This window comes from Hyla sarda, chromosome 1 (genome assembly GCF_029499605.1).
Source record: "Hyla sarda isolate aHylSar1 chromosome 1, aHylSar1.hap1, whole genome shotgun sequence".
NCBI lineage: Eukaryota > Metazoa > Chordata > Amphibia > Anura > Hylidae > Hyla > Hyla sarda.
In genome coordinates this window covers 593,013,249-593,033,262 of record NC_079189.1, presented here as the reverse complement: position 1 = coordinate 593,033,262, position 20,014 = coordinate 593,013,249, and the positions used below count along the sequence as shown (strand labels likewise).

Below are 20,014 nucleotides of genomic sequence, written 5' to 3'. Positions count from 1 at the left end.
CTGCTTCGTCCGGACCTGCTCTCACAGGGTTCTCTTTGCCACCCCAATTTACAGTCGCTGCATTTGACGGCGTGGCGGTTGATACCGCGGTTTTGAGGGTCCGCGGGTTCTCTTCCCAAGTCCATTCACACCATTCTCAGGGCTCGTAAGCCCTCCTCGGCAAAAATTTACCACCGTACTTGGCGGTGTGAAGCTCAGGTCCTGTCTCCTGTGACTTTCTTGGTTCCCTGTCTTCTCTCCTTTTAGCAGTCTGGGTTTGGAACTGGGGTTGTCTCTCAGTTCCCTTAAGGGTCAGGTTTCGGCCTTTTCTATTCTTTTCCAGCGTCCTCTGGCTTCTAATTCTCATGTCTGGACCTTCCTTCAAGCAGTGGAACATGCTGTCCCTCCTTACCAGTCACCCTCTCCCCCTTGGGACTTGAATCTGGTTCTGAGTGCCCTCCAGGGTGCACCCTTTGAGCCCCTTAGAGAGGTGTCTCTGCGCCTCCTTTCTTGGAAGGTGGCGTTTCTTGTTGCTATCACCTCCATCCGGAGGGTGTCTGAATTGGCGGCTCTCTCCTGCCGTTATCCGTTTCTGGTGGTCCACCAGGACAAGGTGGTTTTCCGGCCAGATCCTTCCTTTTTGCCTAAGATAGTCTCGGCTTTCATCTCAATGAGGACATTGTCCTCCTGTCTTTTTGTCCCGCTCCTTCTCATCCTAAGGAGCGTTTACTCCACAAGCTGGATGTGGTTCGGGCTGTTAGGTCCTTTCTCTCTATTACTACTTCGTTTCGTCAGTGTGATTCCTTTTTCTTCCTTACGGAAGGTCGTCGTAAGGGACAACCTCCTTCCAAGGCCACCATTTCTCGGTGGATTCGGTCTGCCATTTCGGAAGCCTATCGCTGATTCTACCCGTTCTGTTGGGGCATCCTGGGCTCTCCAGAACAGGGCCTCGCAGATTTGCAAGACGGCTACCTGATCGTCTATGCACACTTTCTCAAGGTTCTACCGGGTTCATACCTTCGCATTGGCTGATGCTAGTCTGGGCCATAAAGTGTTGCAGGCGGCAGTGGAACGGCTGTCTGCCTGACTGCTTATCTGCCCACCCAAGGGACGGCTTTGGTACGTCCCACGGTCTGTGTCCCCCCCCCCCCAAGGGAGCCGATAGAGAAAAGGAGATTTATTTACTTTTATCGTAAAATCTCTTTCTCGGAGGATCCATTGGGGGACACAGCTCCCACCCTTTTTTGGGGTTTTCTTCAGTTCTCTGTCCGAGGGTGTGTTCAGTTGTATTTTTTCTTCTGGTTCTCTGACAGTTTGGGTCTTCTTTGACCTGTTGGTCCTCTCCTATTGCTCTGGAACTAAAACTGATTAGCTCAGGGCCTGGAGACGGGTATATCCTGCTGGGAGGAGCCGACTTTTTTTTATTACCATAGTGTCTCACCTCCTAGAGACAGCAGCATACACCCACGGTCTGTGTCCCCCAATGGATCCTCTGAGTAAATAAAAAATCTCCTTTTTCCGATACTGGTATCTGTTTTGGCGCAGATACTGGACATTTGCAGGAGTACTTGTGCTAATGTCCCCCCGATGCTCGGACCATAATAAATAAATAAAAAAAAATCCCTCTAAACTCCAATGGTGGTTTCTAGAGAGGGGGTCCTTAACGAACTATTGGGAGCATATGTTAATTATGAGTGTCATTGAAGAGCAAAAAAAAGTAGCACTAACTGGTATTGGTGAGTACTTGAAAAAAATTATCTGTACTCAGTCTTAAAAAATGTAATATAATTAAAAATACCAGTATTGTGCTGTCTGTAATTGATAGGCATGGCTGGTGAATGACAATTTATGGAGAATTTTCCTTTTGCATTCACTGTGCTTCTTAATCTGATGTTTCTGATTTCTTTTGTGCTACTGCAGGTTGAACAGCAGCGATGACGACGGGGAAGCCATGTACATACAAATGGTAACCGCACTAGTCTTACAGCTGATACAGTGTGTCGTGCACCTTCCATCTGATAGAGAGCATACAGAAGAAGAGTCAAACAAGAAAGTTAGTCATTTTGTGTTTTACTGAAACAGGTTTGGTGTGAAGGTGGTTTCATCCTTTTCTTATCCTTCTGCATTTGTGTGTTTTTTTAGATCGACCAAGATGTCTTTATCACCAACTCCTATGAAACTGCCATGCGGACTGCGCAAAATTTTCTATCTATTTTTCTCAAAAAGTGGGTGTACAAGACTTTATTTCTTAGAAGAACTAGATGCACGTGTCTTTGTAATGTACACTTTCATCTGTAGTTTGCATGTATTCTAATGACTTGGTCTTTATAGGTGCGGAAGTAAACAGGGGGAGGAAGATTACAGGCCTCTGTTTGAAAACTTTGTTCAGGATCTTCTGTCTACTGTTAACAAGCCTGAGTGGCCAGCAGCTGAACTCTTGCTGAGTTTGCTTGGTCGGCTCTTGGTAAGTCTTTTTCCTATATGAAGACAGTGTGTTAATGAATAATGATTGCATTCAAAATGGTCTGTTATTTAGAATGTTTATAAGACACCTTATCTGTCAAAATGTTTTGCTTGTGTTAGGTTCATCAGTTTAGTAACAAGTCTACAGAGATGGCGCTACGTGTGGCTTCGTTGGACTACTTAGGGACAGTAGCAGCACGACTCAGGAAGGACGCAGTTACCAGCAAGATGGACCAAGGATCTATAGACCGGATACTAAAGCAGGTGAGAATTAGTTTTTTTTCACTTAAAAAACTTGACATGTTGCCCAGGCAGGTCCAAACTTTTATGCAGCATAGACTTAGATAGCAGAAAGGTTGGATTTGATTGACTGCCACAAACTTCCTCAGTTTATAACTAGTGATCGCAGTAAGTCTCAGGAGTGAAACACAGTGCAATAAAAAAAAAAAATTTTGACTTGTCAAAATTATAGCAACTCTGTAACTCCTTAAGGACCAGGCGTTTTTCATTTTTTGCACTTTCGTTGTTTCCTCCTTACCTTTAAAAAATCATAACTCTTTCAATTTTGCTCCTAAAAATCTGTATTATGGCGTATTTTTTGCGCCACTAATTCTACTTTGTAATGACATCAGCCATTGTACCCAAAAATCTACGGCGAAACAGAAAAAAAAATCATTGTGCGACAAAATTGAAAAAAAAATGCCATTTTGTAACTTTTGGGGGCTTCCGTTTCTACGTAGTACATTTTTCGTTAAAAATGACACCTTTTCTTTATTCTCTAGGTCCATACGGTTAAAATGTTACCCTACTTGTATAGGTTTGATTTTGTATTACTACTGAAAAAAAGTCATAAATACATGCAGGAAAATTCATACGTTTAAAATTGTCATTTTCTGAGCCCTATAACTTTTTTATTTTTCCATGTTGAGGGGGCTATGAGGGCTCATTTTTTTGCGCCGTGATCTGAAGTTTTTGTCGGTACCATTTTTGCATTGATCGGACTTTTTGATCGCTTTTTATTCATCTTTTCATGATATAAAAAGTGACCAAAAATACGCTATTTTGGACTTTGGAATTTTTTTGCGCGTACGCCATTGAACGTGCAGTTTAAAAAGCGGTATATTTTTTATAATTCGGACATTTCCGCACGCGGATACAACATATGTTTATTTTTATTATTTACACTGTTTTTTTTTTTTTTATTCTTGGAAATGCCAGGTGATTCAAACTTTTATTAGGGGATGGGATCATTGAAAGTAGAGATGAGCGAACTTACAGTAATTTCGATTCGTCACGAACTTCTCGGATCGGCCGTTGACTTTTCCTGCATAAATTAGTTCAGCTTTCAGGTGCTCCGGTGGGCTGGAAAATGTGGATACAGTCCTAGGAGACTCTTTCCTAGGAATGTATCCACCTTTTCCAGCCCACCGGAGCACCTGAAGGCTGAACTAATTTACGCAGGAAAAGTCATCAACTGCCGAGCCGAGAAGTTCGTGACGAATCGAATTTACTGTAAGTTCGCTCATCTCTAATTGAAAGGCTTAATGATTTTTTCACACTTTTCTTATGCCATATTATAGCCCCCAGGGGGGGCTATAACTTTGCATGTACTGATCTTTACCACTGATTGATGCATCTCCATAGGAATGCATCAATCAGTGTTTTCGGCAATTGAATGCTCAAGCCTGGATCTCAGGCTTGAAGCATTCATTCGGCTATCGGACTGTAGGAAGGAAGGTAAGAGACCTTTCCTCCTGAAGTAAAGCTGTTTGGGATGCCATGATTATACCGCGGCGATCCCGAACAGCTCCCTGAGCTAACCGGCACATTTCACTTTCACTTTTAGCCGCGAGGCTCAGTATTAAGCGCGCGGCTAAAGGGTTAATAGGGCGCAGCACCGTGATCAGTGCCACGCGCTATTAGCGGCGGGTCCCGGCTTCACTATGACGCCAGGCCCGCCGTGATATGATGCGGGGTTGCCATTTACAAGCCAACATTACTTCTTCCCAGGGGGGTTCGTGCCCTAGGAGTCCGGGCGCGAACCACCTCAGCCAATGGGAGCAGGGCAGGGGAGCCAGGACCAATCAGAGGCGCCCAAGTCTAACCCGGCCCCTCTGTTCTCATTGGTCCTGCTGCCCTGGCTTCTCTCTCTCTCTTCTGATGAACTTCTCCTCACAGCAGCTGCCTAGGGACACTGGTGAGACGTTTTTTTTATTTTATCCATGTCCGAGCCCAGAACTGTTCCCCCCTCTAAGCAGGTACCTGGGGCCCGGGTCACCTACTATTCATGCAAGGGCTGCAACTCTAAAATGCTTGGGTCTGCTGACCCCCTTGTTCCGCCTGCACCTCCTGACCCCCCTGCTATTTCTACTCAGGATGCTCCCCCAGACATGGTGGGCTCTGCTGCCTCTCCAATATGGGTGTCTTCCCTCTCTGTCTATCTCTGACTTGGCACTGGTCTCCTGTTCCGTGGTGACTGCCTTGGAGAGGTCCTCCTTACACCGTTACTCAAGGGAGACTCGCTCTCCCTCACCCTATTTCAGATGCTCTCACAAGCGTAATAGGGGTCATTCCTCTGACTCCTCTCCGGAATCTTTGTGCAGACGTAGGCGCTCCCCTCATGGGTACCGTCCCTCTGCTACCTCTTCCCGCAAGCGTCCCTCTACTCGAGGTCGCCGCTCACCGGTTCGCTATTCTGAGTCCCCAGAATGGCACACTGTCAGTGTCCCCCTCTTCTAAGACTGCCTTCACCTGTTCCCACTCTCCCGGAGAACTAGAAGATGAGGCTCCTGCTTCTGCCTCGGATTCAGAGGACCGTACGGACTCATTGGTTTTGGCCATAAGAGACACCTTCCACCTAGAGGACCCAGGAACTTCGGACGCTGTCCCAGAAGTTTCCTTTCATCGTGCCCGTCCGGCACCCAAGATGTTCAGCACTCATGCTGAATTTGAAGCCTTGCTGGAGTCTGCCTGGAGGCATCCTGACAAAAGGTTTCAAGAAGTAAAGAAGGTTCAAGCTCGTTATCCCTTCGCCAAGGACCTCATCGCTCGGTGGACCTCACCTCCTACGGTGGACCCCACCTCCTACGGTGGACCCACCAGTCTCCCGCCTTTCCAAGGCAACTACCCTGCCTTTGCCCGATGCTGCTTCTTTTAAAGACCCAGCGGACAAAAGGGTGTAGACCTTGGCAAAATTTGCTTTTGAAGCTGCGGGTTCTTCTCTTCTCCCTTCCTTTGCTTCTGCCTGGGTTTCCAAAGCCCTTATGGTCTGGGTTTAACGTGTCCGTCAGGGCGTTTCTTTTGGGGCTTCGTCGGAAGAACTGGCCGACTTAATTCTCCTGCTTTCTAAAGCTGGAGATTTTCTGTGTTCTGCTTCCATGCAGTCAGCCCCCTGTGCTGCCTTTGCCAAGGGCAACCTAGTGGCCCTCCATAGGTCCGCGTGGCTCAAAGCCTGAGACGCGGACGCTGCTTCCAAAAAAGCTCTCACTGAGCTTCCATTTACTGGCTCTCGTCTTTTTGGTAAGTGCCTAGATGAAATCATCTCAGAAGCGACGGGAGGGAAGAGTTCCTTGTTACCTCAATATAAAGCCCGCAGTACTGCTTCCCGTCGCAAATCTACCTCCTTTTGGTCCTTCCGGACCTTCGGGGTCACGAAAGGGGCCAGGCAGGCGCCTTCTCGGGATAAGAAGGCTCACTCCTTCCAGACCCGCCCATCCTGGAAATCTGATAACCGTTCGGGCCGCCTTGCGGCCAAGGTGGGCACCCGCAAACCCACCTCTGCCTGAAAGGACGCCCCCACCCGCAGATTTTTCTCGGTTGGGAGGTCGTCTGTTTCTCTTCCGGGGACTTCTGGACCATGCATGTACAGGACTCCTGGGTTAGAGATGTGGTATCCAACGGTTACAGCATCAAGTTTGCCTCTCTTCCAAGGGATCGTCTTTTTTCCTTTCTCGAGCCCCACGGTCTCCCTCTCTGGCAAAGGCCTTTCGGGGGTGCGCTTCAGTCCCTCCTCATTCAGGGTGTCATTGTCCCGGTTCCTCCCAAGGAAAGTTTTCAAGGTTTTTATTCCAACCTCTTAGTAGTTACCAAGAAAGGGGGTTCCGTACGCCCCATCTTGGATCTCAAGCACCTCAACCGGCATCTCCTCCTCCACCACTTCCGCATGGCGTCTCTGTTCGGTCGTAGCGACCATGGATCAGGGGGAGTTTCTTTCCTCAGTGGACATCAGGGATGCCTACCTCCACGTTCCGATTTTTCCGTGACACCAGCTATTCCTCCATTTTGCTGTCCCGGAGGGACATTTCCAGTTTGTGGCTCTCCCCTTCAGCCTGGCCACAGCTCCGAGGGTATTCACAAAGGTCCTTGCGCCGGTGATCGGCCTGCTACGGACGAGGGGGATCTCAGTGATTCCTTACTTGGATGACCTTCTGATCAAGGCTCCGTCCAGAGACCAAAATCTAGAGAGTCTCACCTTCACTCTTCAGGCCCTGTCTCACTTCGGTTGGGTGGTCAATCGGGACAAGTCCAACCTACCCCCACTCAGTCTTTGGTTTTTCTGGGTCTTCAGTTCGACACCCATTCCGCCCGGGTTCGCCTCCCTCCGGACAAGCGGCTGACCCTTCTTTCGGGGGTTCATACACTCAAAAACCCTTCTTTTTTACCTAAGGTGGTTTCTAGCTTCCACCTCAATGAGGATATAGTCCTCCCGTCCTTTTTGTCCTGCTCCTTCTCATCCCGGGGAGCGTTTGCTTCATAAGCTAGATGTGGTTCGGGCACTACGCACCTACTTCTCCATTACCTCTTCTTTTCGTCGAAGTGATTCCTTTTTTGTTCTTACGAACGGTCACAGTAAGGGTCTCCCTTCTTCAAAGGCAACCATTGCGCGGTGGATCAGGTTTGCCATTTCGGAAGCTTACCATTGCAGGGGAAGACCCCTCCTTTCAGGGTTTCAGCTCACTCCACGCATTCTGTCAGAGCTTCCTCGGCTCTCCATTACAGGGCTTCAGCCTCTCAGGTCTGTAAGGCGGCTACCTGGTCGTCCTTGCACACTTTTATTAAATTCTATCAGGTTCATACTTTGGCATCCACTGATGCTAGTCTGGGCCATAAGGCTCAGCCTGCCCCTTGATTGTTTTCTGTGCCCACCCTAGGGACGGCTTTGGTACATCCCAAGGTCTGTGTCCCCCAATGGAGCCGATAGAGAAAAGGAGATTTTTGTTCTTACCGTAAAATCCTTTTCTCGGAGGATCCATTGGGGGACACAGCTCCCGCCCTTTCTTTGGTGTTCCTGTTTTTGGTTACCTGTCCGAGGGTGTGTTCAGTTATTTTTTGTTCTGGTTGCCTCGGACTGGTCTTAGTTCTCTGCCTCTCGGTCATCTCCTACTGCTTGGTGACTAAACTGATTACCTCAGGCTCTGTAGGCGGGTATATCCTGCTGGGAGGAGCTGACTTTTTGGTTTCCATAGTGTCAAGTCTCCTTGCAACAGCAGCATATACCCAAGGTCTGTGTCCCCCAATGGATCCTCCGAGAAAAGGATTTTACGGTAAGAACAAAAATCTCCTTTTTGTAAATTTAGCGACTTCCGTTTCTATGCAGTGCAGTTTTCGGTAAAATTGACACCTTATATTTATTCTGTAGGTCCATACGTTTGCAAGAATACCCATTTTATGTAGGCTTGATTTTATTTTACTACATGCACGAAAATGTATACATTTAAAAATGTACGGTAATCTTCTGACCCCTATAACTTTTTTATTTTTCCGCATGCAGGGATGTATGAGGGCTAATTTTTTGCACCATGATCTGAAGTTTTTATCTGTACCATTTTTGTTTTTGCTTGGACTTTTTGATCGCTCTTTATAAATTTTTTAATGGTATAAAAAGTGACCACAAATATGCTATTTTGGATGTTGGATTTTTTTTTTTACGTGTACGGCATTGACTGTGCGGTTTAATTAACGATATATATTTTTATAGTTCGGACATTTACGCACACGGTGATACCACATATGTATATATTTTTATTTACACAGGTTTTTTTTTTTAATGGGAAAAGGGGGGTGATTCAAACTTTTATTAGGGAATGGGTTAAATCACATTTATTAACTTTTTTTTTTTTTTTTTTTTTTGCAATGTTACAGCCCCCATTGGAGACTATAACATGCAATACCTTGATTGCCAGCACTGAGCAATGCTATGCCATAGCTATGTGTTGATCAGTGTTATTGGGGCTCCACTGCTCCTGCCTGGATCTCAGGATCGGAGTAGTGAATTGGCGATCGGAAGGCATGAAAGAAGGTAGGAGACCTTCCTCCGTCCTTTCAGCTGTCTCAATCAGCCCATTGACCTAGCCGGGAGTTAAATTAACCTCTTTTAGGGTTAAATCAAGACATCAGCCCGATCGGCAATGTCCGGCATTAGCAGTGGGTCCTGGTTGCTTATAGCAACTGGGACCTACTGGATATGATGCGCGCTCACCTGCTGAGCGCACGTCCTACCTCGGGAGCCCGCAGTGGACATCAATTTTCAGCAAGGGGTTAAACTTGACTGTCGCTGTAGGCAGTTTAGCAGAAATTGTTTAAAGGTTTTCGTGTTAACCCCCTAACAACAATGGACGTAAATGTAAGTCATGGTGACGTGGTACTTAACGAACCCCGACGTACATTTACGCACCGTCATGATCGCGAGCACCGGAGCGGTGCTCGCGTCATGCCCGGCAGGTCCCGGCTGCTATCAGCAGCCAGGGACCCGCTGGTAATGGGGGACATCCGCGATCGCGCGGATGTCCGCTATTAACCCTTTAGATGCCGTTATCAATACAGATCACGGCATCTGCAGCAGTGCGGTACTTTGCATGGATGATCGGATCGCCCGCAGTGCTGCCGCGGGGATCCGATCATCCAGCATGGTGGCCGGAGGTACCCTCACCTGGCTCCAGCTGTCTCCCGGGGTCTTCTGCTCTGGTCTGAGATCGAGCAGACCAGAGCAGAAGATGATCGATGATACTGAGCAGTGCTATGTCCTATACATAGCACTGCACAGTATTAGCAATCATCTGATTGCAATGAATAGAAAAAGTGTGTGAAAAAAAAAAAAATATATATAATAAAGTAAAAAAATGTAAAATAAAAATGTTTTTTAAAAATCCCCTCCCCCCAATAAAAAAGTAAAACGACCGTTTTTCCCATTTTACCCCCCAAAAAGCGTAACAAAAATAATCAATACACATATTTGGTATCGCCGCGTGCGTAAGTCAAAACTGTTAAAATATATTGTTAATTATCCCGTATGTGAACGGCCTAAACGTAAAAAAATTAAAAAGGCCCAAATTACTGCTTTTTTGTCACATTTTATTCCAAAAAAAATTTATAAAAAATTTATAAAAAGTAAAACCTAAGCAAAAGTGGTACGGATAAAAACTACAGATCATGGCGCAAAAAATTAGCCCTCATACCGCCCGATATACAGAAAAATGAGAAAGTTATAGATGGTAAAACAGGACAATTTCAAACATACAAATTTTGTTAAAATCGTTTGAGATTTTTTTTAAGCGGTATAATTATAGAGAAGCATATAACATGGGTATCATTTTAATCGTATTGACCCACAGAATAAAGAAAACATGTTATTTTTACCAGAAAATGTACAGCGTGAAAACAAAACCTTCCAAAATTAGCTAAATTGTGGTTTTCTTTTCAATTTTCCCACATAAATAATATTTGTTTGGTTGCGCCGTACATTTTATGGTAAAATAAGTAATGTCATTACAAAGTACAATTGGTGAAGCAAAAAACAAGCCCTCATATGGGTCTGTGGATGGAAATATAAGAGAGTTATGATTTTTAGAAGGCGAGGAGGAAAAAACGAAAATGCTAAAAATAAAATTGGTCTTATCCTTAAGGCCAAAATGGGCCTGGTCCTTAAGGGGTTAAACCTATTTTGTAAGATTTGACAAGGTTCGATTTTACTATATGTATAAAAAAAATCTGTAATCTTGAAGATAGCAATGTCTGTCAGCTAAGTTTAAGCAGCCTTTTGTTTTCTTTTTAGTATGGAATAAATAATATATATATTTTTTTTTTGGGGGGGGGGGGGGATTTGTTGTAGGTTTTTATGTAATGATTTTTTGCTATTTAAATTGACATTTTCTTTGGTAATCGGCCGTTAAAAATAGGCCTGGTGCTCTTGTATTAAGATGCTTTGTGGTGTCTTTTTTCTATATGTGAAAAATATATAAAAAAAAGGATTTAATAAAAAAAATGAAATGAAATTCAAAGTTTATCTAGTGTTAGGGGTTTTGCTGTGGATCTGCAGGGTTTTTACTTCAGCTACTAAATCAGTTTCATGTTGAAAAGCAAACTAGCACCCAAAAAATGTACACCTAATCTGATGCATGTGGGTGAAACTTGTGATTTATTTTATACCATAACATTTCTCGGTCGCCTCATTGGGGAACACAGAGACCATGTGTATTATGCTGCTGTTCACTAGGCAAAAAAAGCTCCTCCCAGCAGGATATACCAGCCCACTGGCACAGAGCTAATCCGTTTTAGCTTAGTGTCAGTAGGAGGCAGAGACAGGTCTGGAGCTCTCCAGACCTGGTCTTTTCTCATTATTTTCTAGCTAGGGATGTCTTGTTAGTTTTTTTTTTCCCTTTATTTTTCTAGGTTGCGTGACAGGAGCATGGCGCTACCTGATCTCCCACATGCGATGAAGGGGCACAGTGCATAAGAGTATGGGCCGTCAACCCCTTCTCTCCAACGGTCAGCGCCTGGCGGTAGTACCCTGGGTCCGGGTCCCCCACTTGCCCCTGCCCACCTCGCTATCGCAGCTTGGCATGATGCAGCACTGTTTTTAGCTGACTGAAGACTTCAGGGTGAGTATAAGATGGAGTTGTGGGGGAGTGTAAACTACCTATCCCCCCCCCCCCATTTTTTTTCTTCTTCTAAAGTTCCTCCCTTCTGCTTATCTTGCGGTCCCCCTTCCTTTCCAGGCCCAGCTCCTCTGCCGCCATTACACATGGCTGTGTAGGGCCAAACCTCATGGCCTCCGGGCTCCTACTATAGGATACTCCGGCGGTGCCATGCTGCAGTGGACAGTAGCGTTCCCCCCCCCTTCTCTGGGTCACATTCCCCTCCCTAGCTCAGTTCCGCAATCCCTTTTGGTTGCAGTGTGGGCTCCCTGTGGCGAGGAGGGCTAGGTGCATGCGTCAAGTTCCAGTCATGTTTTTGTTTCGGGTTTTCTGTGCACCCGCATCGCAATTGAATTCCCCCCACCCCCCGCCCGCATCACATGGCACACGTTTTGCGGCCAGGCGCTGTATTTTGTCTGAGTTCTATTGCCGCACTAGCTGGACACCCTCTGCTGGCTACCCCGGTGTCATCTTGGGGCTGTGGGTCTCCGGTCCCAAGCAGCCGGGCAATTCCTCAAAGGAGGCTGAACTGGCTGCACCATGAGACAAGTCCCCGGCCGGATCTCTCACCGTCCTCTGTTGGTGTGGCTGGCATTCCGTGCGTGCAGCCAGCCTGGCCGCTACATGTTTTTATGGCGGCTGCCGTGGGCGTGGAACCTCTACAGGGCACCCTTTTCTTTAAGTGGTGTCACTCAGTATAGTTATTGATTTAAAAAAAAAAAAATAATAAAAAAAAATATATATATATATACTTTAAACATGGCCGCACTACTCCCTCTAGTAGCTGCATATAGGATTGCTGTACAGCTCTATCTGTTCAGCTCAATTTGATACTGGGCCCCCCTCTATTGGGCAAAAGTAGTTATTTCTACGGCATAGTTTTTTTTTTATGGGAATTTTCCACTTCTCCCCAGATCCTCTGCCTTTTGACTTTTACCGAGTGCAGTATCTGTTCATGTCAGTTTAATTGCTCAGGTCTTCGCTCTGGCAGTACATATACTTAAATAAATAAGTAAATAACATAAATAAATATATATTATATATATATATGTGTGTATGTGTGTATATATATATACAAGTAGATGTTACCGAAGGTGTGTTGATCCTGTGTGTTCAACGGACTTTCTACACTGTCCAGGGGAACGCGCTGTCTACTGTCTGAGTTTTCGTTCCCCTGCTTCTAGTGGGAGTTGTCCACTGACTGTGTCCCAGCAGGTGCAATGTACCTTCTACAGCGGCACTTTCATGGGTGGTGTAACCTTGGCTTACAGCGGTATCTTCCCCCCTCCCTCCTCCATATGTGGAGTATCTGTGGCTTTCAAAGGGCAGTGATTTGCAGGTTGTCTTCTGTAGCCCTCACACCCAGCGCACTCCCACCCTTTGTGGGGCAGGTTTGCAGAGTACCTGCAGTGAAATAGAGCCATTTCATTCTATCCTTCCACAAGGAAGGATTGTTTGCAGGGTATTGATGTGTAGGTGACTTCAGATCAGGGTTTGGTTTGTTCTGGCTAGTCCATTGTTTACATTTCCCTTCCCAGCGGAGGCGTGATGGTGAGTTTCGTATGTTTTCTGCTCCAGCGGATTTATCCTTCTTCTTCCTTTCATGCAGGGAGTATTCATGGTCTTGCTACTTGCTACTGTTGCCTACTGTAGGAGGCCTATGATTCTCAAGTGGTCATTGCATTTCTTTCTAGGCGAGGTGTTAACAGCCTTACATGACCCCTTCTATGGCGGGTCCAGCCATCTTATCTCCTTCCGCTGCTGGCTGCGGGGTAGCTCGGTGGGTTGTAGGCTATCGAGCTTTGTCATTTCGCTTCCCCTTCCTAGAGGGAGTTATGCAGGTCCTGTACGGTTCCTGCCTTTGCTCTTGCAACGGTCATCCTTCATCCTCCTGTTGTCGGATGGTTGGTTGCTTTGGTTCCTATTCTTCCTATCCCTGCCATCATACTCCACCTTACGGTGTACTGCAGGTTTTGGTGTAGTTACAGTTGTTGCTGTCCTAGCCTTCTCGTTGGCTTTCCTTAGGGGCTTGTTGGCGCTGCTGGGGCGGTTCCTGCCTTGCAACCAGGGCTGTGGAGTTGGTAGAGAAATGTTCTGACTCAGACTCCACAGTTTTATAAACACTTACAGTTGAATCCAAGAAGCTGTTCCACAAAGTTCTTCTGAAGCTCTTCTAGCAGAGAGAGGTAGTTGGGCAGAAGCTGCTGCCTTCTCCTTTTTGTGTGCTGATCTGCTGCTGAAGATAGGGCAGTGGGAGGATCCAGGAGGGAGCATTTATTATAAAACATGATTTCCCTAGTAGAATCCCATAGTCATGTTTAAAGGGGTACCCTGGTGGAAAACTTTTTTTTTTTTTTTTTTTAAATCAACTGGTGCCAGAAAGTTAAACAGATTTGTAAATTACTTCTATTAAAAATCTTAATCCTTCCAGTGCTTTCTTTTTGCAACACAGACCTCTCTTCTGAATCACGAGCACAGTGCTCTCTGCTGATCTCTGTCCATTTTAAATCCCCAAAAAAAGGAGATATATGGTCCTTCAGCCAATGATATACATGCCCTTCGAGACAATTTTACAAAATAACTCAACTGAAATCTACCAATGAGGCCACAGATAAACACATTAAGCTAAAATATATAATTTTTATTATTAAAGATAAGAAAAACAATGCCTCACAATACAGTGCTCAGAAAGGTATCAGATCAGATATAGCACTAAATAATGAACACAAAACCAAGGGAGGGGGTTTAGGGTACAGGTGAAAAACCTGACCTGACCAACCCTACCTAGTCTAACCCCTTGCCCTCACTACAATAAGTGTGGACAGGGAATAGGGATAGTAGAAGTCACATATACATTAAGAATAAACAATGCAATGACTTAATATGTATATACTCTTACTCCTAATGACCTACGCGTTTCACCCTTACTTGTAGTTAGGGGTTCATCAGGGCTCAGGGGAGCAGTCAACATATCACAATAGATAGTAATCAATAAAACACTATATACAAAAAGTAATAAAGAAACAAGTGAAGCACACGTGATACAAAAGCATAATAACCGCACAATGATACTGAGTATATGATGAGTAGATAAATGAAAATATATAAATCATTCCACTCAGGCCAAAATGGTAGAAATATGAATCCTTAATTGTACTATGAGTAGATGAAGAATACGTTCCTTGCCCAAAGTAAGTACTGTGAAGATAAAATCAAGAAAACCTGTCAATGTCCCATAATTTAACAAAAATAACAAATACAGATAAATGTATATAATAATGTGTACCTCCAAATGTAATTAGGTATACATAAAATAGCCCAACGTCGTATCACAGATATGTCACCCAAGAAATCACTGTTTGCCAAACCCTGGGTTACTGATAATACTAGGACCTAATAAATAAATAAACCAAAAATGACTTAGGTAAGAATAACAAAAGTCCATAATAACCCTAAAAACCATAAGAAAGGATAATGAACCAGTCTTACCCATGTGTGATGGATGATGGACTAAGAGCTGATAACTGGTGTAGCACACCAAATGCAATGATACAAAATATTAGGCCAAAAATACTGTAAAGACAAAGACATAAAAATATGTCATTGTCTGAACTATGTGGACATGAGCATAAACAGTATGGGCAAATACATGGTAAAGCTTACCCCCTGACCAGATGATACAATGCGCCAGAACGAATCCAGGTGGATTGTAAATAGATTAGAAACACTTCCAGAAAGCACTAAAAATAGGTAAAGCGCCATGTGACCAAAAGGTATTATTACGACCCCTACAGTACCAATAATGCCCCTATAGTACGATAATATATAATATAATGTATATATACTGCCTACCCTAATGCAGGATGCATAGAGCGTCAGGCGGCCCAAGATACATAGAGAATTCGATAATGAAGAAGCCTGGTGTCACCTCCCTAATGTGGAGGCTTCAGAGGAGACGATAACTCCTACAAAAAGATAATGTAAGGGGAATATAGTTACCATAGGTAAAGGTCACATAGAGTATGTAAAACGGGGCAACCAAAGTACACTTACCCAGTCCCTGGTGTCCCTTGTATGGACTCAGTATGCGGCGTCAACACTGAACGCCGCAAGTCTGATTAAAAAGCCGCGGGACCGGAAACGGAAGTGACGATAAGTGTGTCACTGCGCATGTCCAGGGTTAGTGGAACGCAATGCGCTTCAGACGGCGCGTGTGTGGTTAGGCAAAATCCAAAGCGAGGCTTGGATGTAGTGCATGTCACCCCGCGCATGCGCCCTAACCAGACACCAGGTATATCAATATATGGGACGTATTAAAAGATGTAATCTTAACTCATAGCCAAAGGATAATGTACATATAAAATTATAAATGTACGTAAACTGAGCCAATGTGGAAATATTGATAGAGTATAATAAGTAACATCTTAGAATGATAACATAAGATAGAATGATGCAAACAATTTGAAAATATTGATAAATTTATAATTATAAATAAATAAATAAATGGCAGGTGGGTATAGGCACTCAAACAAATCGGAAGGTGTATGACACTAGAGGTGGGAAATATTGTAGTTTATACTCCATAAGAGATAGCTCGAACTTTGTCAAATGAAAGGACAGAAAGATAGTTGGTCATTAAGACCATAGGGGGTGGTAGTCTTTAGCCGGTATATTCAGATCGTTTCGGCTTGTAGTAGTCTTTTGTCCAGGTCGCCGCCCCTAATGTCGGGTTTGAGGACTTCAATAACCTGGAAGGCTAAATTAAAGGGGGTGTCCACATGGTGCCTGAGCATATGAAGCGACACCGGTTTCTCCCTCTTATGTCTGATGTCACTTATGTGTTCGAGTACCCTACGTCTTACCTCCCTCATGGTCTTGCCTACATAGCTTAAGGGGCACGGACAAGTGGCCAAGTAGATAACCTTACTTGTTTTGCAGTTTGCATAATCATAGCACTTATAGGTCTTATTAGTGCTGGGGCTAAGGAATTCTTTGGAAACACGCATGTATTTACATGCCTTACAAGATCTGCATTTAAATGATCCGGATATTTTGCGGTCCAGCCAAGTTCCTGGACCTCTTGGGGGAGTGTACAAGCTATGTACCAAAAAATCCCCCAGATTTTAAATCCCCATAGCAAACATATGCTGCTCTGGACAGTTTCTAAAATGGACAGAGATTTCAGCAGAGAGCATTGTGCTCGTGGTGTCAGCAAAGAGCTCTGTGTTGCAAAAAGAAAGGTATTTCCTCTGTAGTATTCAGCAGATAAGCACTGGAAGGATTAAGATTTTTAATAGAAGTAATTTACAAATCTGTTTAACTTTCTGGCACCAGTTGATTAAAAAAAAAAAAAAAAAAAAAAAGTTTTCCACCGGAGTACCCCTTTAAGCTAACAATTGGAGTTTACAAGTTTTTATAGCTTTAGCTGAATGGCAGCAGTTTTTCCAATGGTTTACAGCTTCAGTTTTGAACTATTGACCCTCCATTCCCTTCACTTATACAAGTGTCTCTAGTCCTGCAAAAAACATATTTACTTAATCCCTTATCAGTGAGAGGCTAGGTTACCCATGGGTTCCCTGTAACAGCAGAACACAACACTATGGAAAGTATAAGTATTGCCGCTCCTAATTGTGCGTTGCGTGCCATATAGTGAAGCACATGAAAAGCATGCTTCTTCACGGTCACTTAACGTGTTCGTTTTGTGGTTACGAGAGGCACTGTGCATGCATTGGTCTTTATTCTTACAGTAGAGAAGTCATTAATTATAACTTTTTGTGAATTGGGACATTTAACCCCTTAAGGACGCAGGGTTTTTCCGTTTTGCATTTAAATTTTTTCCTCATCCCCTTCTAAAAATCATAACTCTTTCAATTTTGCACATAAAATTCCATATGATGGCTTATTTTTTGCGCAACCAATTCTACTTTGCAGTGACATTAGTCATTTTACCCAAAAATCCACAGCGAAATGGAAAAAAAAAATCATTGTGCGACAAAATTGAAGAAAAATGTCATTTTGTAAATTTTGGAGGCTTCCGTTTCTACGCAGTGCATTTTTTGGTAAAAATAACACATTATCTTTATTCTGTAGGTCCATACGGTTAAAATGATACCCTACTTATATAGGTTGGATATTGTCGTACTTCAGAAAAAAATAACTACCGTATATACTCGAGTATAAGCCGAGTTTTTCAGCACGATTTTTCGTGCTGAAAACACCCCCCTCGGCTTATACTCGATTGAACTCTCCGCCCTCAGTGGTCTTCAACCTGCGGACCTCCAGAGGTTTCAAAACTAGGTTGAAGACCACTGCGGCCTTCGACATCATCCAGCCCCCTCTCACCCCCTGTAGTTCTGTACTCACCTCCGCTCGGCGCTGGTCTGGTGCTGCAGGACTGTCCAGTGGGGAGGTCGTCCAGTGGGATAGTGGTTCCGGGCTGCCATCTTCACCGCCCCCCGGGGCTGTGTGGGGTTGCTGGGAGTTGTAGTTTTGAAACCTCTGGAGGTCCGCAGGTTGAAGACCACTGTATCAGACATTGACAAGCGGTGATGATGATTACATGTGGTGATGATGACTACATGTGGTGATGATGACAAGGGATGATGAAGGGGGGGGTGTGGGATGATGACGGGGATGATGACAAGGGGATGATGAAGGGGGAGTGTGGGATGATGACAGGCGGGGGTGATGACAGGCGGGGGTGTTGATGATGTATTTCCCACCCTAGGCTTATATTCGAGTCAATAACTTTTCCTGGGATTTTGGGGGGAAATTAGGGGCCTCGGCTTATATTCAGGTCGGCTTATACTAGAGTATATACGGTACATGCAGGAAAATTTATATGTTAAAAATTCTCATCTTCTAACCCCTATAACTTTATTTTTCCGCATACGGGCCGGTATGAGGACTCATTTTTTGTGCTGTGTTCTGAAGTTTTTATCGGTACCATTTTTGTATTGATTGGACTTTTTGGTCGCTTTTTATTTTTTTTATTGTATAAAAACTGACCAAAAACACACTATTTTGGACTTTGGAATTTTTTTTTCGCGCACGCCATTGACTGTGCGATTTATTTAACTATTTTTTTTTTTTTATATATATATAGTTCGGACATTTTCGCACGCGGCGATACCACATATGTTTATTTTTATTTACAGTTTTTTTTTATGGGAAAAGGGGGGTGATTCAAACTTTTATTAGGGAAGGGGTTAAATGACCTTTGTTAACTTTTTTTTTTTTTGCAGTGCTATAGCTCCCATAGGAAGCTATAGCACGGCACACACTGATCTCCTATGCTGATCCCTGCAAAGCCATAGCTTTGCACGGATCAGTCAGATAGGGGCTTGATTGCTCAAGCCTGTAGCTCAGGCTTGGAGCAATCAATCGACGATCAGACGCCGCGGAGACAGGTAAGGAGACCTCCGCCTGTGTCCCAGCTGATCGGAACATCGCGATTTTATCATGAAATCCCGATCAGCCCGACTGAGCTGCCGGGAAGCGTTTACTTTAGTGTCTGAAGGGTTAACAGCGCACAGCACAACGATCGATGCCGCGTGCTGTTAGCCCAGGGTCCCGGCTATGATTAGCAGCCGTGACCGACCCGGTTTGATGCGGGGTCACGCCGGGACCCTGGGCTAACAGCGCGCGGCATAGATTGTTGTGCCGTTCGCTGTTAACCCTTCGGACGCGGCGATCAAAGTTGAGCGCCGCATCTGGTTTTAAACACCGGGCGTAGGGCGTAGGGCGTACAGGTACGCCCTACGTCCTTAAGGAGTTAAATTTTTTTTTTTTTTTTTTTTAATATTTTTTTTTTTCCCCAATCTAAATTTAGTAGGAGTCGGTGCATTGTTTGCAGACTCCAGGTACCCAAAATGTAATCCGACTCCTCTACTCTGACTCTACAGTCCTGCTTGCAACAATTCCCCAACCCCCCCCCCCCCCCTTTCTGTTCCTGCAACTTTTTGCTTCGGTTAGACTAACACCTCAGCTTGGTCCCCTCTGTCTCCATCTGTTACTTGTTTCTTCTGGGATGTTTCCTCCCGGAGTCATCCGGTCAGTTCTGACTGTTGGGATCCAGTGCCTGTTCGGCAGCATTACGGTGGTGGCAGGGCCTGTTACTCTGCCCGCTGTTCTCCCTTACAGTATATGACCCTTCCCTTGTGGTTCCAGACTCGTTCGGGACCCTCTCCCTCTGGATTCTTCTTGCTTTAGGCTACCTTCCGGGTGACTGTTACGTGTCTCGTTCTTTCACGAATGGTTTTCCTGCTACTTCACCTTGGAGGGGTTGTTGCCTCTGGCCTTGGCGGCGTTCCTGTCCCGGTTCTCTCCACTTCCTACAGGGCGACCTCTCCACCTCCTGTCTCAGCCTGGGAGCATGTCACCTGAGGCATTTCGCTCCACTTGGGTTGCTGAAATCTGCTGGTGTGAGACTTATTTCCGGGTCTAGCGAAATTTCTCAGCGTGTGAGAAGGAAAAAAAGACTGCTGATATATTTATTTCCGGGTCTGGGAACCTCTGGTTCTGATGGTCAGCTCTGGCCTCCTCGGCAGCTCTGGCCTCCTCATTGCCCGGTTTGTGTCCCTTCGCCTCACTCTGGGGCTGTGCGGAGCTCACCTTGTGGTCGAGGGCCTTCCAGTCATCCTGGTTACCTCCGTCTGGCC

General features: G+C 45.0%; 1 protein-coding gene across 4 annotated transcripts in view; it reads left to right on the top strand.

Moving 5' to 3' along the window:
- NIPBL (NIPBL cohesin loading factor) overlaps nt 1–20,014 on the top strand; it is a 188,321-nt gene that overhangs the window by 129,324 nt on the left and 38,983 nt on the right. For all 4 annotated transcript variants that reach the window (XM_056546390.1, XM_056546398.1, XM_056546382.1 and 1 more), the window contains exons 21-24: nt 1,900–2,032; nt 2,122–2,204; nt 2,311–2,443; nt 2,563–2,706. In XM_056546390.1, coding sequence (XP_056402365.1) covers nt 1,900–2,032; nt 2,122–2,204; nt 2,311–2,443; nt 2,563–2,706 — 493 coding nt within the window. The remainder of the gene's footprint in view (nt 1–1,899; nt 2,033–2,121; nt 2,205–2,310; nt 2,444–2,562; nt 2,707–20,014) is intronic.